This window comes from Alosa sapidissima, chromosome 8 (assembly GCF_018492685.1).
Source record: "Alosa sapidissima isolate fAloSap1 chromosome 8, fAloSap1.pri, whole genome shotgun sequence".
Classification (NCBI taxonomy): domain Eukaryota; kingdom Metazoa; phylum Chordata; class Actinopteri; order Clupeiformes; family Clupeidae; genus Alosa; species Alosa sapidissima.
The window spans coordinates 2,893,652-2,912,288 of NC_055964.1; the positions used below are offsets into that span (position 1 = coordinate 2,893,652).

The window sequence follows — 18,637 nt, forward strand, 5'->3', positions numbered from 1 at the left end:
TGTGTACATTTAGTGACGTACACCAACAAGGATTCCCGGGACACTGAAAGACCGGGGTACACAAAACTTGGTGGGCATGTACCCCCACATGGATAGCATGGATCAGTCATTTTTCGTTTTGATCTGTAGCCCCCCCGCGTGACTGGACCCCCCGAAAGGAGGGTAGGGCAGACACAGTTCTCTGTGAATATCTTGAGAACTGTAGGGCCTAGGATGACCATTTTTTTCCGTATGTTTGCCTCCAGGGGTCATGTTAACCCATTTCATGTGCACACATGTGCACAAACAGATACACACACACACACACACACACACATACATTCACAGTAATCATACGTATGACACATACTCACACAGTAGACATATGTACGCTTGCATGCACAGGCACATACGCAGGCACACACACAAGCACACACACACACACACACACACATAACATAACACAAACAATCAAGAATTTCTCAGAATTATGAACAGGCAAGATGGAGGTGGGGTTGTATAAAATGAATTTTACATGTGAAATCTATGAACTAATCATGTTTTGGTACTTGTTGTCTAGCAGATACCAGTGAGAATTGAGTGTGGATAATGCAATTTAGTGAGACAGTTAGAATCATATAGGCCTTTCAGCGTGATTTCTTTTTGTGGAAAAAATGTGCTGGACTGGGTGGCGGTCATATTTTGTACCGCTCTGTGGTACATCTAGTTCTTAGGCTTCTTGTTGTGTAAGTCAAAGTGTAAAGGGCACCTGTGCAATGTATTTATTTTTTTGTCATTTTTAATGGCTGCTGTGCTAAATCAGATGCTGCAACCACTCGACTACAGAGCAGTAACATTTTCACCATCGCCAAACGGACAGTAGAGGGGCAGGACATGCTGTACCAGTCCATCAAGCTTACCAATGGTATCTGGGTGCTTGTTGAACTCAGAGTGCAGACTGGTAGTCCCAATTATATGGTAAGTGTAAAGGGATTAAGGGCCAAACCTGCTGTGTCCATTTTGTTTTGGCTATAAATTTAACATCTCCATATTGTGTTTTATATATTTATATTTGTTTGTTTAGAATTCTTCACAGACTCTTCTCCACAGCGACACAGCAACAATAAACATAGTTTAAAGTCAATTTTTTAATGTAATGATAGACTAATATTAATGACAATAATAATTATAATAATGATAGAAAGTCATCATAATATAAATAACCATAAACATACAAACTATGACCTAAACATTTATGTTAGAAGACATTTCACATTAACAAAGGGAAGAGGAAAACGGTTTATAAATCGTTGCAGGATTAGGGAATGGTGAAAACATGTGAAGTGTGTTTTATTATCTTTGCGTGGCAAATGGCAACACCAAGCAGCGGTCATCATGTTCCGCTTTAAGGTGCAGCTCTCTCTTTTTTTTCTTTTTTTACCGTAGTTGTAATTAAACCCACATTTACTGATGCCCCAAATGCTCAACTCAGTGTAGGAGTTTTCAGCTATCCCAACCTAATTGCCAAAAGGGTTTTCTAATGATCAGTTACCCTTTTAAAAGGAAAAACTTTGACTAGCACATAGGAACATAGGAATGATCCTTGCCTAAGGGCCTGTGTCCTTATAAAGATGTGTCATGAAAACCAGCCATTTCTAACTGCAATCACAATGTTAAAGGTGCTATATGTAACACATGTGTAACACATAATATGCCATCAGAGATTAAAGAAACATATTTTTTCACCAAATACTGGCTTCAATGACAGGATATTCACAAACCAAACTTTGGTGCAAATACTGTTTTGAGGTTGTGTTTTGGCCTGCTGTGCCACCCTCCGCCAATTTACCAGTCACACAGCTAGTAGCATTGTGACCTTTGGATTGCCAGATTAGCCTAATTAATGCTCTCAAATGTTTTGATTTTTGACTGCAATGCCCGTTTTAAATGCTAGTAGTCGTTCTTACATATAGCACCTTTAACAGTGTCTTCACTGTATGTTTTTATTATTAATTATATATTTTTATGGACAATACTTTCCTTCAAAAATAAGTTACTCCAAACCTGTGAACGGTAGTGTATTACATTTATGATTAGAGTACCACTCTTATACATTTTGTATGCATTTATTTATTATTCTATTTCAACTCCTCCACCTGCTCAGCATATGGTAAAATTGTACCATGACTTAATATCATAGGCTAGATAGTATAGCCACTTGTATGAGAGCTGCATATTTACTAGAAAATCAATTGTGTATGAGAAATGCCTGAAAGTAATTCTGAACTCGGGGGGGTAAAAGAGGCAGGAAGGAATTTCTGTATACAACCAAAACACTAGCAAGCAAATGCTAAAGTAAATATCAACAGTTTATCCCCTTCTGCACATATCACCATGATTATGAAGGTTATAGAACCAGCAACCTACAAAAACATACCTTTTCTTTTTTTCTCTTTATTTCTTCCCTAGCTCTCAGTGAAATGCAGAGCACCTGAAGTCGCACAGCTTGTGTACCAGTGTTATGAAATGGTGCTGAAGAACTGAACCAGCTGTAAGATTGATCAGAGATGACCTCACCATTCAGCATGCAAAGAAAAATGACTTGGCCCATCCCTGCATAAATATTTTCTCTATGTTGCAGTGTACTCTGGCTTTTCAAACACATTTTAATCTCTTGATCACTTTGTGTTCTTTAAAACAAATCAGGTTGTTCTTATGATTTTAGACTTTTTTTTCTGACCATGATATGCTAGTTTGAAACTCCTTTGTATTGTTTTTCACAACCATCAGAATCAGTGTTTTCATTTTTCCCTGTTTCCCCATTTAGGTTTAACTTCATGGTTTGGGATACCTTTTAGCTAGTCAGTTGATGCATATAAGATCCCACATATTTCTCTTACAGAGCAACACTTTGACAATTTGGTATTTCTGTTGTGCTCAAGTTTAATTCAAGTAAGTTGTTAATGTGCATGTTTTGTCAGCCTTAGCATTAGGGCCCCATTTCCATGTGAGCCTTTAGCTCTAATTCAGTAGTAGGGAAAATCTTTAGATTTTACTTTTAAAGGGACTGGTTTCCTTTTGGCCTTGTGAGAAACACTAATAATAACTATTAAATATTGTTTTTCGTATAGCATTTCCTTGTTGACCATTTTGCAACTTCCCACATGTAACTGAAGTGGTTGTGTGCACTTACTTGTTTGTAAAGTGTGTGCTATCATCAGTTTCTCACTTTTGGATATTTGGATACCAGATCCCCCACCTCTTCTCACTTTTGAATCATTCCAATTTGTATCCCTTAGTTTATGTTCATATCAGATATGATGTGACTACAGTATATTGGTATTCCTGGGACAGGCCCTTCCATTCCTGTTCTTGTGAAGACAAGACACTACCTTTTTCACAGACTGTGTTAGGCTAAAAAGCACCAATAGGCAACAAAGCATCAATGGAATACAACCCTTGACCTATCAGTCATATTACAGATTCAGCCAGTGAAATGAAAAGCAAAATACACACCAAAATGAGTTTTCATATTTCCTTTATTTCCTTAAATTCAAAGTAGATGAGAGAATATGAAACTTTGAATTTTAATATAGGAATCAAAAGTACAATATTGCTGTATGGAAATCCTCAATAGATAATGTGGTCTGAAATGTCCATTATTTTCATGTTCATGATCTGTTGTGTGTAATAAAATATGAAATTAAGTTTATTAGTTGTTTTCAGATTTAAAACAAACACACAGCTTTTGTAAATGCTTTCTGACATGCACACACATACTCACACATGCATGTACGTATACATACTGTACATACCTACAGTACGTACATAGCATGATCATTTTTTTTCACCTTAGCCCATATTAATGCATACAACCATGTTGTCTTTGTCTCAGAAATGAATCAGATCTTATTCAGAGATTATACAATTATGACTAATTTCCATGCACTATAATAAGAAGACTTCGGATAACAGAACATTGCATTTTCATGCACTGTAATTATGTTCCCCATCGTGTCATTTGTAATGTTTTGCATGAATGTGCGCGTTTGTGGATGAGGGAAGCAGGGTGCATTGGGCATCCACCCATATCACTGTTGATCATGTGCTCTTAAAATAACATTTAACAACTCGCCATGGATTTCTGACCAGGTTTCTCTTGGTCAGTGGCGTAGTGTAGTGTTTTAGGTAGTGTATACCAGTGTTTCTCAAAGTGTGGTCCGGGGACCACTGGTGGTCCGCAAGCAGACATGGTAAAATATAATATAGATGAGTTGTTTGCAATATTGAACAAATTTGTATGTAAATTCAAACAGTTCTGCAACACTGCAAGCTACGCTAGTTTAAATCATATGAATCCTATGATCCAACAATAAGCAAGGTTGTTCAGTGAGGTCTATTGTGTAATTTTTTTTTTTTTTTTTTTTTTTTTCCAATTAAGTGGTCGGTGAGGTTATTTTTTACTGGTTAAGTGGTCCTTGGTCTGAAAATGTTTAAGAAACACTGGTGTAAGCTATACGACAGCGATAACAATTTTTAGACAATGCGCCAGACCCCTCCTTAGGTCGTTAATTGCCACATCCCTTGGCGCGTTGCTGAAAAAAAGAGACGTGCAAGATAAGAAAAAACAATAATCGGCTTTCCGCCAGCGAAAATGGGGCCCTATTTCCTAGGTATTGAAATTGGGATTTTCCAGTGGACAATCGGACAAATTGTTTTAATACAAGGATACAAGGAAGTTTATTGTCACATGCATATAGTTACTGGAAGTAAGAAATGCAGTGAAATTATGTCTGGTGTCAGCCTATTTGTGCATTAATGGGGGGGGGGGGGTAAAGAGTGCAGTAGAAGAGGGGTTTAGTAGATTAAGTGGCAAGGGCTGCATAAAAAAGGTGGGGGAGGATTGGGATTGGGTGGGGGGCACCAACAAGGAGCACCCAAGAGCAACAGGGGCAAGGAAAAACTCCCTTACCAAGGAAGAAACCTTGGGCAGATCCACGGCTCAAGGGGCTAACCCAACTGCCAGGGGTCTTGGTGTGTGTGTTGGGGGGATGACAGGGGAGATGGGATAGTGTGCTGTGTATGTGGGGAGAGGGCAGTGTGCAATATGTGTGTTGGGGAAGCTTCCTCATGAGACAATGTGCTGTGTATTGGGGGGGGCAGTGTGCTGTAAGTATGTTGGGGATGTGTGTTGGAGAAGCTTCCTGATGAAATAATGTGCTGTGTATGTAGGGGGGGGGGGGGGCAGGGACTTACTATTGCAAGCAGAGTACTGTATGTATGATGTATGTGAGTGATGACAGTGAAGATGTGTGGGGGGGGCAGGGACTTACTATTGCAAGCAGAGTACTGTATGTATGATGTATGTGAGTGATGACAGTGAAGATGTGTGTGTGGGCGGGAGGGGAGTGGAGCAGTGACTGTGTGTGTGTGTGTAGTGTGTAGGTGGGGGCAGTGTGCTGTAAGTATGTAGAGGATGTGTGTTGGAGAAGATCCTGAAGACAATGTGCTGTGTATGTAGGGGGGGGGGGGGCGGGGCAGTGTGCAGCAAGTATGTAGAGGAGGCTTACTGTAGCAAGCAGTGTGTTGTATGTATGTGAAGTGATGACAGTGATGATGTAAGTGTGTGTGTTGGGGGTGGGGTGGGGGTGGCAGAAAGGCTAGGCAATCAAGGACATGGGTAGATGGAGGAGAAATCAAAAATAATAAATAAAAAGTTCTATGGAGATGTGCAAAAGTTGGAGAAAGTCAGATATGTGTGTGTGTGTGTGTTTTGACGTGTGATGAAATAAGAAAATAAATAAAAGGTCTGTGGGGGGGGGGAGTGCAAAGTCAGTATAGTGTGAGTTCAGAGTTCGGATGGCCTGGGGATAAAAACTTCTGAGTCTCTCAGTTCTGGCTTTGTGACTACATAGGCGTCTTCTTGATTTCAGCGGTAGGAATAATCCATTGTTAGGATGAGAAGAGTCCTTCAGAATCTTTTGGGCTCTTAGGAGTACTCTTCTGGAATAGATATCTTGTAGAGCAGGGAGTTGAGTTCTTATAGTACGTTCAGCTGAGCGCACTACTCTCTGCAGAGTACAACAATCTCTTAACTGTGGAGTTCCCATACCAGGTGATGATGCTACCAGTTAGAACACTCTCAACCGCTGAAGTGTAGAAGGCCTTCATGATGGATGTAGAAACTTTGAATTTCCTTAGCTGACGAAGGAAGTAGAGTCGTTGTCTGGACTTCTTCAGAACATATTGAGTGTTAACAGTCCATGTTAAGTCTTCAGTAATGTGGAAACCCAGGTATTTAAAACTTGTGACTCTCTCTACAGGTTGCCCGCTGATCATTAGTGGGGTGTAACTGTAGTTCTGCTGCTTCCTTCTGTAATCCACTACCATTTCCTTGGTTTTATTGATATTCAGTGTCAAGCTGTTAGATTGAGACCACTGTGCCACCTCATCAACCTGATCCAAGTAGAGCTGTTCATTGTTGTTACTAATCAGGCCCAAGATCACTGTGTCATCTGCAAACTTGATGATGGAAAGTATCATGATTTTGGTAAGTATCATGTATTAAACACGTATTTCACACATTTCAAGTGCAAAGTAGGTCACAGTGCAAAATATGTATAGAATGTGTATTAGAAATCGATGTGGATATGCGATGAAATACCCCATGGAGTGCACATAAAACGCGTGAATTTCACATACGCGTGTTTTTGAACTACCCGGCATTCCATAGCGATGCCTCGCTCTCTGCCTCGGTTTCGCAAAAGATGCTAATACGCATGCGGTACAGTAACGCAATGAGAACGCTTGTTATTTAGAAACTGATAGAATAACGTTAGAGGAAGCATTTTCATACAACCCTGCATACAGCTATCGTAATTTTCGTACACCCAGCAACCAATTCTGTTGAACTCATTACAGGCTTAGAACACTGACATCACACAATATGTCAGTAAATCTGAGTAAAAACGGCCCTGCCCTTACAGCAGCATATAAAGAAGTGGTGGATGAGAAATCTAAAACAAACTGGTAAGTCCGATTGCTTTTCCGACAGCTAGATCGTTAACTAGGTAGGGTTTCTACTATTAACGTAAGGCTAGTTCTACATTCTATGTTTGATTAACGACACAAATCACAAAAGCATAGGTCCAGTTAACGTATCCTGGTTCGTGCAGTTTCAGATCGCTATCGCTATCGATAGGTAAGTTGGATAGACTTTAACGTTGGCAAAACCAATTTGGGTCTTAGTTTAAACCGTTCGTTATTAAACGGTTACTGCAAGGTATTTCCGTGTGATTATTAACTAAATGAGTTTAGTTTGTTTGACAGGCTGCACACTTCCTGTTTGTTATTGTAGTTATAACGGTTTCGCAGACATTCTCTGGTACTGATACATCCAAAGACAGCATCTTCCGGTTGTAATCTAGCTAGTTGCAATAAATGTATTACTTCCTCATTGGTTAGCCTGTGTAACGTTACAGTTGTTAGGGGTCACGTTTGCATGTTGGTCATAATTTTGTGCTTGAACCTCGCCATTAACACTCTTGGAGATGGTATAACGTTAGGAACCTTTTATTTCTCCACTTTTTGCATATGAGACCATTTGTACATGTTGGCATCTTATATCTTATTTGCAAATCTTCAAATAAAGGGGCACATTAGCACTTTTGATATTACCAGGCCTACATTCATAAAATACTGATGCATCTCAGAAAATTTGAATATCATGGAAAAGTCCATTGTCCTGCATAGACTGAGATATTTAAAGGGCTCTGGAAACTATTGCTGGTGTTTTGACTTAAGAGCTCATCTTAGGTTGACCGTTCTGTATCATAAATTCTTTATTCTAATAATTTGATGTTTCTGGATTTTTGATTTCCATAAGATGCAAACCGTAATCATCAAGATTAGAGTGATCTAGTTTAAAACAAAATGAAGGCTTGAAATATTTCACTTTATGTGTAATGACTATAGCTTATGAAAGTTTCACCTTTTGAAATTAACTATGAAAAAAATGAACTTTTCTATGATATTCTATTTTTTTTTTTAGATGGACCTGTATGTAGACCTTGCTTAAAAACCTGCATCTATTACAGACAAGTAATAACCATAGATGGCCTAACCATAATGTCATTATTGCATAGGGGACTGCTTTCCCATACATGCATTACGTTTTAGTCCCAAAGTTAAGGAGAACATCAAAGAATTTCATTGGGAAAGAGTATGAAGCACTAGGCTTAATCCGTATATGGCCACTGAGCCAGGCTAGTGTCTAGCTGTGCAAATAGGCCTAGAGCTCAGAGATGAGAGGCGGTGCCACACTTTTGGTTTCTCCAAAGCTAGGGGCAGAACATAGATGGGTAGGCTATGTGACACGAACCTTTGAGTCAGCATCTTGCATCTTAACTCTTGTTAGCCCCCCGCCCCCCGTCCCCCTCCGTGCTGCAAAAGCCAACATGTGCTTTTTTCAAACAATATTATTTTTGCATAATTTATCCAAACAAAGTCAAACTTGGCACTGCACTCAATGTCCTTGACAAGACAACTGTCAAGTTTGATTACGGTTCAAGAGAGATGTGGTCACACTACACACAAACACACACAGACATTCCTGTCATTAATAGGTAGGCTAGATAGATATAGCCCGCAGGTCTCTCAGGTATGCGGGCAAAGCTCACGTCTGTACCTCAGTCACAGCTTGAATAAACTGCATTTGCAGTTGCTGCACCACGTCTGTGGAGCCAGTTACCCCTTGACACAAAACATGCTCCCTTCATCGCTGCTTTTAAGTTAAGTCTTTACCCACCTTTATTATTTGGCCTTTCTAACCCCCTTAACCCCCTGTTCTTTGGTTGTTGTTAATGTGTCTGTTTGCTGGTGTACAGTAGGTCTCATTCTGTATTTGGGGTGGTTGATGTGGCATGGTCTTTTTTTTCGTTGAGTGTCAAACATAACTAAATAATAGCAAAATCTGTAAAGAAATGTGGTCATATTTTTCAGAAAATGCTGTTTTATATGAACGTATAGAGCATGCCATTCATATTCCTGTTTTTCACAAATTTCAACCAAACCAGACAAAGCTCATATGGCGTAACTGTCCTAAGTACATTTCACAGTTTGTTTTTGAATAAAAACAATGAAAAATATAGCCGCAAGCGGCAATGGCAGGCCCGAGCACCTGCGGGCCGCAACCCGTGACATTTCGGAATCCAACAAAGCCCTGACGTGGTCCGTTTTTGAAATGTACATATTTGATAAGTGTGCTAATTTTTTATTTTTTTATTTTCTGGCACACAAAATTTCAGATCAATCCATCAAAGCCTTGAACATTTTTGGCACATTTCCTGCTTGGCCAGATGGTGGCACTATGCTAGGCATGTGAATTACACATGTAAATATCATCACAATAATATCCAATATTTTATAAAGTTTCAGATTAATCAGTTAAGGCATTGTCCATTTCTGGCACATTTCCTGCTTGGCCAGATGGTGGCACTATGCTAGGCATGTGAATTACACATGTAAATATCATCACAATAATATCCAATATTTTATAAAGTTTCAGATTAATCAGTTAAGGCATTGTCCATTTCTGGCACATTTCCTGGTTGGCCAGGTGGTGGCGCTATGCCAGGCAGGCCCGTTGGGTGTCTGGATATCATCATAATCATGATATCTATTAACCTGAGAAGTTTCAGACCATTCATTCAATGCACTGTGATTTATGACACATTTCCTGTTTATGTGGTGAGATATTAAAATCATATCAAATATATTACAACATATCAAAAATCCATTCACAATTTAGCCTCAGCGACATCTTGGTATAATGTTTGCCAAATTTCACATGAATCTGACAAACCGTCTAGGAGGAGTATGTTCAAATTGATCATGTGACATCAGTATAATGGTCATTCTTTTTGTTGCCAGTTGGTGGCGCTATGCCAAACATGCATTATGGGCATGTGATATTATCATTAACATGGTCTTCAATGACCTGTGAAATTTTTAAAACATTTCAAGCCATGTATGGTGAATTATGACACATTTATTCTTTATGTGGAAGGGTATTAAAATGAATAATTTCGCCATTTCGTCAAATTACAACATATAAAAAAAAAAGCTTCTCAATTTATAATCAGGAACATCTCGGCGTCATGTATACCAACTTTGACATGAATCGGAGCAACCGTCTAGGAGGAGTACGTTAAAATTGATCTTGTTCACAACGCACAAAATCTCAATTACCTCACTTCCTGTGGGCGTGGCTAATGGCATGTTAATACAAAGGTTGTTTGTTTTTGGGAGTTACATACACCCACCAAATTTGGTGTGTGCATCTAAAACTATATGCCAACCACAAGTCACAGTGACATAAGGATAAAGATAACACGTGTGCTTGTAAGTCTGCTATTCAATTTTCTAATTGATTTACCTGTCTTAACCTACCTTTGGTTGTTTGTGAAATGCATACACATTTTTTTCCAGGGTCTATGTTTTTCACATAGATATCCGTTTCTTAAGGTTACTGAGTACTGTCAGTACGGAAAAAAGCGCATATGATGTATGTGTACATGGGGGCTCATCAACATGCCCCCAAAGTGTAGCGCTGTAGCTGCCTGGCTACTTTAGCTGTTGGCTGCAGCAACTCGAGCTAGGTAAAACCGATTGTTTTCAGGGGTTTTTTCCATACCGACAGTACTTGATGACCTCGAAAAATGGAGATGCATTTGAAAAATCGCCGGAATTCCCAGATATTGGGGTATAAATCATAAAAATCTCAATGGAACAGAAGATTTTTTTTTTCTTTTAAAAAACTTTTCAGTCTAATATGTCAACTACATACTTATTATAATTTGTTTTTCTTTGTACAGTACTTTGGTCAGTGAATGCTGTGTTTTTATTTTTATATACCCATTTTTATTTAACCACCATCCAACCAATTGTATTACACACATTTAAATGGGTATATAAAAATATATAATCATGTGTCATAGTATCATATCTTAGTTGTTCAGTTTGAAAACTGCTGGCAACATGTTGGATGTCAGATGTGCTATTAATGCTTATTTCTGAAGTCAGATTATTGGTGTGCAAAATATTTCAGAATTTGTTGTGAGAGAGCATTTACGTATGCTTTTTGTTTTTACAGGGCCTTGTTCACCTATGAAGGAAATACCAATGACATTCGGCTTGCCGAAAAGGGAGGTGAGAGTCATTTATATATATTATATTATATTATATTATATTATATATATATATATATATATATATATATATATATATATATATATATATATATATATAAGCATTTTATAAAAAAAAAAAAATGTTGTGCTATGTTAAAGATGTTGATGCTCCCTGAAAAGTTAAAATATAGATTTTGTTAATTAATCCTCTTGGGTTGGTTAGGCTGCTTTCTGTTGAAGTGGCTGTATGGATATTAAATTAATGCTTTTGGGAATTACATGATATTTGCACTTGCCATCAGACTTGATATCAATGTCACGACACTTGAGTTCTTGCAATGCACAGTACAACTGCCAAAAAACATGCCCGCGTCGATGAGAGGAATTGAAAATCGGTTTTCAATCATCACCCCTAGTTTTGAGCCTGTCTCCACCATTTACCATTATCTGGGCATTTACAGATAACTCACAGATCATACCCCTAATACACTACTGGTAAAATGTTTCCCGCCTTAGATTTTCCAGATCTTCACTTTTTAAGTTTAAATGCAATGAATGATCTTAAATTGTAGTGTCCCCTGCTGACTAAAGCAAACAATCAGAAGGTTAGATGTTCCATCTCACCATCCCTCCCATCTCAGGCTAATATCCTATGTGCTAGCACTGAGGTTGGCAAATAAAGCTACACAACCTACCAGTGTCATAATGCAACCGAGGGAAAGGACAGCCGAGAATTGAAGAAGCAAAGTCCCGACTGGGGAAGCTGCCTTTTAAAGAAGAAAAACTCCTTACAAATCATTAGCTACTTAACCCTATGCGGCCTGCTCTATTTTCACTACCTTTAGTTTAAGTATTTATCCTGGTCATTGTAAGTGCCATGACACATGCTACTGTATATATTGGGGTTTTTTTCAGAGTCTAGGCTACCCAGGCTGCCACCATTTCATGTATTAATGCTTGCATTGATTTGATTTTGATTTTTAATATTTTGCTGTCACTTCGTCTGTTTTTTATAACGTGATCCCTTTGACACAGAAGGACGTGCCATATCTATGCGATCACGGGTTCGCGGGTAATTCAAACGAGAGTAATGGGTGCGCAGGTGAACGCAGAGCGGTATAGACTAAATATGATGCAATTTGGTTTAATTTCATGATTTTTTCTTATTTGAATACTTGATTGTACAGACAAGTGCCTAGTCTCGTTGGAAAGCTCCACTTCTGCAATGTCACTCGATAAAGGTTTCATATCGCTGCGACAAATAGTTCTGGAGCAATTCAACAGAGAAGAATAGGTGTGGTTTTTGACGCACTTTGCGTCAGTAGTCCTCTAAGGGTTAAAAACTGTGTTTCCTGATACGCATTACAGCTTAGGCAGCCGCCTAAGCAACACACGCCTCCCACCATAACTACATTGTTCAAAATAATAATTTCACAATGTCATAGCTCTTTCATTGTAGAGCTATTTGCACCTTTAGGCAGCCTCTCCTTGCCTGCTCTCACTTTCTCTCATAATGGACATGCATCTGCTCAGCATGCCCATAAATCCAAACATTCACAGTCGTGCAAATGAGGACTGTTGCTGGCACATTAGAAGACGACGTTGTTTCCTTCAAGTTGACTCTACTACTTCATCCCCTATGGGACATAAGGCTTCAATGAGCACTCTCCATTGCATTCAGTCCCTGGCAGTATGTTGGGCCTCTCCCCATGACAGGTTCATCTGTTCCAGCGCTTGGGTCACAGTTCTACGCTTTTTGGGCCTCCCAGGTTTTCTTTTGCCTGGTGGTGTCCATCTTAAGGCGACTTTTGGGATGCGGTTCTGCTTCATCCTTAACACATGTCCTAGCCATCTCAGGCGTCTGTGCGTAATCTCTTTGGTGATGCTCCGCCTTTCCATTTTGTTGTACAGTTCATTGTTGGAAATCTTATTAGGCCAAAAGATCTGGCATATTCGTCGGAGGCATCCATTATGGAACATTTCCATTCTCCTCATGATCGTTAATGTGATCCCATTGAGATTTATTCTTACGAACCAGGAAGGGTTAAAGGTGCTCTAAGCGAGGCTGGGTAATGTCACTTTTGTTGACTTTCAAACCAAACAGAGAGCTAGCTCGCTACTTCCTCCCGCTCCCTCCTGTGCTGCTCCCGTGCAATTGAAACTCTCCTAAACGCGCATCTCGTCTGTGATTTGGTGGAACAGTTTGTTATGTTTTTATGGGCTAGGTTTGCCCAGCTTGTTTTTGTTGCCGTTTTTGGAGCCTGGGCTGTCCACAGAGATCACGTTTTTTTTTACAGTGAGGACACAGACAGCTAGCGGTTGGTTAGGTGATGTTTGCAGTAAGTGACATAAAATGTTTTAGCCTAAAAAACTTGTGGCATCGCTTAGAGCACCTTTAAAATGCTAATGCTAGAAACTATAAGCTACGGGTTCTTTCCCCACTCTATTGCACCTGTTTAAATGAAGTATTTTTTCCAGATGGTGGCTTGGAAGAGCTCATAGAAGAGTTGAACAGTGGTAAAGTGATGTATGGGTTCTGCGGCGTTAAAGACCCTAACTCTGGCCTACCCAAGTATGTTCTGATCAACTGGGTGAGTTACCTGTCCTCTTTCACTTTTTTTTAAGATGTGTTTACACATAGAAGTCTGCATGGTGAGTTAATGGCAGAAAATCAACTAATAATAATGCATCAATCATTAGATAAAGTAGATGGATAGTTTTAGTATTTTCCAGCTGATAGAAAGCAATCACCATTTTTTAACTTTTACAAAAAGGTGAGTTTTTTTTATTTTTGAAAGTACTCCTCTTGGCAATAGTGCATGGTGGTCACTTCCCATCATGTATTACATTAAGTGTGATGTGAATCTTTTAAAATTTGTAATTTTCGTTTCAAAATAGGTCACCTACCTTAGTTGTGTGAATTTGTTGAGAAATTATTGTTTAGGGCTTTTAGTTAATGCAGTGTGATTTCATGTTAATTTGAACTAACTAAATAGTCTATGTTTTCACAAATAGGCTTATTACAAATATGCTATCCTACTAGAGAGCCTAGATGTGATTTTGTAGAAGATTTTGTTTGTGCATGAATGCAAGACTGGCTTCTTTTTACAGTTATTTGGAAATTAAGGTAAAAAAAAATAAGGGCTCATTTCGTTGTGTTTTTGCCCCATCTGTGCATGAATCTACTCAGTCCACTGAAAATTCAATGGCACTTAAATTAAATTAAGGGGTTCAGTGTAAATTCCAAATTATATTATATAGTAAGTGTTTGCAGAAAACATTCAAAATTGTCAGAAAGACAAATTTTACTCAAGTAAAGTACCTGAAAATTACAGTGACAAAGTAATTGTATTTTGTTACTTCCCACCTCTGACAGGCGTATTTGTTGTTTTTGTCAACATCATCTGGCTTTGACTGCTCGCATGTACTGTAGGCCTACATAAGATGATTTTTTACTCGAGGTGGTACTCAAACAGCAGGTCTGCAAGAGTGAGTTATTTGTAGAATCATAGTGTCTTGGACACAAGAGTTAGTTCACAATTTGTTCTATTGTTTTATTTCTCTTTTAGACAGGTGAAGGGGTGAAGGATGCCAGAAAAGGAATCTGTGCCAATCATGTTAGCTCCATTGCTAATTTTCTCAAGGTAACAGCAAATTCCTATGGTGCCCATTATTTAGTACAGTATACCCATATAATAATAATTTTTGATTTGATGATGTGTTAAATTAGCCTGACGAGCCAGACCCACATCAAGATGTACTGTAGGGTCTGGGGACTCCCCATTCACAGTGCTCAGTCCGAGGGGTGGGATAATCGGTTGTCTTTCAAATACCCTCTGCACACAATAGAATCATCTTTGTTTTCAAGTAGGGAATTCACGCCAAACCGTTGCCATCAATCATTATGTTAAGCCCGCCTACCGTCTCTACACGATGTGATTGGCCTTATCGGAGTTTAATTTTTCCAGCTCGCAAGCCAAAGGAGAGTTGCTAGACTACCCTGGCTGCCGCTAGGGTGCGTCTAGATTTCTAGGCTAGTGTTAAATGAGTATGAGACCAAAGTTAAGTGGATATGGCTTTCATGAGTGGACAAGGCATTCATGATTCATTTATGCTATTGGTCAACAGCGTTTCCTCTACGTTGATTTTGGGATGGCGGCCCACCACGGCAAAATTAATGCTGTTACGGTATCAGAATTAGGCCAGACACACAATGTAGGTGTGGTTGCCTTTTAAATGATCCTGCCGACGTATCCATCCTCCCCTGTTGGCTGCCGCTCACGTTGCAATTTAACAATAAGTAGATTGTGAGAGGTTAATATGGCCAGTCCAGTTTCATAGTCCCCATATTGTGATGTAGTCTAGTTTATTGTAAATACATAAACTTTCTTCCGCAGTGTTTCCTCTTCATTTTGTAGCGCTGCTTTCGATTTAGGGCAAGGCGCACAATATTGTCCAGGTGCATGGTAGACTATAAGAGTCATCCGCTGGCTGGTGCTCACTTCATTGCAGTTTAACAATAAACAGTAATGCTGTAGATGTACCCAGGGCTCTACACTAACATTTTGTTCCAGGAGCACTTGTGCGCCCAAGTTAAAAAATTTAGGAGCACAGACAAAAATTTGGGCGCACAGTCACTTCTGTACTTAACTTGCACATAATCTAATATTACACTGCAGCTAACAGTTAAACATGCCAGTGCACCAATTGCGAATATTAAGAATGACTGACAACATTTAGGCTACAGGAAACAGGATTTTAAAGATCAGTGTCTACTTTATTTTCAGTCTGTTCTATTTTCCTACATTTTGTTAATGTAAAATAATATAATACATTGGCATATTTGCATTTAGCCTGTAGGGGAGAGCCGGGACGATTGAAACACGGGACGAATGAAACAATCCAGTTTTCTCCGAGTGTGATGATGATAGACAGACGTCCTTCGGTCAAAACATAGAGCATGTTAACCTCCTTCTATCAGCCAAATATCTTCCTGCTATGTCATTTTATCACGGAGTTACTGGCGATAAACGAGTTTTGATGCGCAAAAGTAAACTTCATTAGCGGTTACATTTTTTCGATTATCAATGAGTGTTTTTCATTTAAAGGTTTGACTTAATGCTTATTCAGTAGACCATTTAGTGTTCTCCACAATCCCAGACTTTCATATCGCATGCTTGTTTACATGGAAAGCAAATCAAGCTGTATGTATGTCTGTGTCGGGACGATTGAAACACGTGTAACTCCATGTATTTTAATTAAATGCACAAATAGGTGTGTTTAAACAATCATTTATGAAGGTAAGACATAGAAAAACAGTTTTAGGAAGATGAAAATACATTTAGGCCCACCAGGTAGGGGGTTGAGTTTCCCCATGTTATCCTATGGAGACTGACGGCCGGTGGGCCATTAAGCCTACTTATTTGGATGTGCATTGGCCTAACCCACGTAAAAACCTAGTGAAACGACATTTTCAACAATATAAACATGATATAAATGGGAAAGCTTACCATTCTAGCTATAAACATGGCAGAATCATCCACAGGGCATGATATTTCAAAAACCGCTTCATACACGCTTCATGATGATGGCAATGAGTTGTTAACAGACATGCACAAAGACGTATAGCCCTGCAACAATATATCTAAAATAAAACCTTTTGGGAGTACCATTCATGATATGTAGTAAAATTTCGAAGTTGTTGGACGTTTATATGGCTTAAACTGTATGTTTCATTCGTCCCCTTATGTTGTTTCAACTGTCCCGACCAGGAGGGACGAATGAAACATTACGCACATCCCACTTTTGTTGTAATAATTCCTGAACGGTTTTGTTCAAAGCTGAAAATGCATCTGTATTTGACAGAGGACAGATGTAGGTTACTAGTGACCAAATATTAGCTTTCAGTGTGGTACGATCGCTATGTAAATTACGTTTAATTAAAAAGTGTTTCAACTGTCCCGGCTCTCCCCTATATCAAGTATCCTGCCAAATGTAGGCTAATTTATTTATTTGTGAATCCATCTGTAGCTAATCCAAATATGTCCATAGGCCATCAAGGATATATATATATATATATATATATATATATTTTTTTTTTTTTTTTTTTTTTTATCCTTTTTTTTTTATATCTGCATTGATGGGGGCAGTAGGCAAACGTTAGGCCTACTTTCGTTTTGCACTTCAGCTTGTATTCGGTGTAAACAAACAAGCATGCGTGGAAGCCAGGAGTTGTCATTAGCGTTCTACCTTTGAATAAAATGGGAGTATTACAGGAGGCTACTTTTGTGCCTGTTCGCTACAGCTATATTTTGCATATTGCAGCCAATACGTCAACTGGGCTAAAAGGCATGTTGGGTTACCTTTCCTTCTCTCACTGCATTCTCAGAATCTCATCATGTTCCTCCTATATCCGATGAATTCGGTGGATAGAAGAACTAATTTCTTCAATCTTTGCATCTTGGCTGGCTAGTCTAACTTTCCGCTTTTTCTGCGCGCTCTTGGATTTGATAGAAGCGACTACTAGCGAGTCACAACGCGAAACTGCTAACATTGATGGGAGGTGTAGTTTTTATGCTGCATTCGCGACGTGATTCTATGGTTTGCACATGTTTCTCGATGTTGCGGTGTATTTTGTAGACAAACATTGACATGGTTAGAAGTCATTCGTACCAGTGCGCCTAAATATTTTTTTGCACTCGCACGCCATCATTTTTACTCGCATGTGCGAGTGAAATGGGCGCACTGTAGAGCCCTGGTACCTGTCTAGTAATATTCCATAAATATATTATTTTTATAAACGTTAGTGGTGTGCGGTAGCCGTCTGTCAACATTGCAAAAAGTACGGGTACAATTTTCGGTGGAATGGTGGAAAGTTGTAGCACATGTTGAGGAAAACCCATTAATTTTTGGAGCTGATCCTACTCAAATTTCAAAGTATTTATTGACTGAGGGGCCGTTTATACGAGAACGATTTCAAAGGAAGACGACAAAATATTTTATCATAAGTGCCTTTCGTTTACACGGCGACCCCGCCATCGGTGCTTGAAGACGCAAAAATCTGAAGACTCCTTCCAGAGTGTAGAGTTTTGAAGACGACCCGGGTAGCGTCTCTGTCTAAACGGCTAAACCAAAGATCCTTGATTACCTCTCTGGCTAAAATGTCAAATTAGAATGTCTGCGCGTGACGTACCGGGGTTCTATCACACCACCACCCAGCGGTCTGGAATGCATATCCAATCGAATATCACATACTCTTGCGTCTTCATATAAACAAAGATTTCCAATTTTGAGCAAATAGCCTATGGCCTACATTAGCCCACCAAGTATTACATTTGCATCAATTCAATATTTTGAATATATCATTATACAACAGACTGAAAAAATAAACTCAATCCCTCACATCTGTACAAGTGCCACACATATCAAGAACAAAAGAAAAAAGAGGAAAAAAGAGTAGATATTCCAAA

The 18,637-nt window shown here is 39.1% G+C and overlaps 2 protein-coding genes across 9 annotated transcripts in view; both read left to right on the plus strand.

Annotated features, from left to right (window-relative positions):
- Positions 1-3,686, plus strand: part of ap1b1 (adaptor related protein complex 1 subunit beta 1) — a 75,896-nt gene extending 72,210 nt beyond the window's left edge. For all 6 annotated transcript variants that reach the window (XM_042101382.1, XM_042101380.1, XM_042101379.1 and 3 more), the window contains 2 exons: positions 803-957; positions 2,449-3,686. In XM_042101382.1, coding sequence (XP_041957316.1) covers positions 803-957; positions 2,449-2,523 — 230 coding nt within the window. In that variant the 3' untranslated portion in view covers positions 2,524-3,686. The remainder of the gene's footprint in view (positions 1-802; positions 958-2,448) is intronic.
- A 3,058-nt stretch (positions 3,687-6,744) lies between these two features.
- dbnlb (drebrin-like b) overlaps positions 6,745-18,637 on the plus strand; it is a 53,993-nt gene continuing 42,100 nt past the window's right edge. Inside the window, exons 1-4 of one of the 3 annotated variants that reach the window (XM_042101420.1) lie at positions 6,745-7,008; positions 11,132-11,187; positions 13,647-13,759; positions 14,738-14,812. In XM_042101420.1, the coding sequence (XP_041957354.1) occupies positions 6,926-7,008; positions 11,132-11,187; positions 13,647-13,759; positions 14,738-14,812 (327 nt within the window). In that variant the 5' untranslated portion in view covers positions 6,745-6,925. The remainder of the gene's footprint in view (positions 7,009-11,131; positions 11,188-13,646; positions 13,760-14,737; positions 14,813-18,637) is intronic. The other 2 variants (XM_042101419.1, XM_042101421.1) reach the window with 2 other exon arrangements.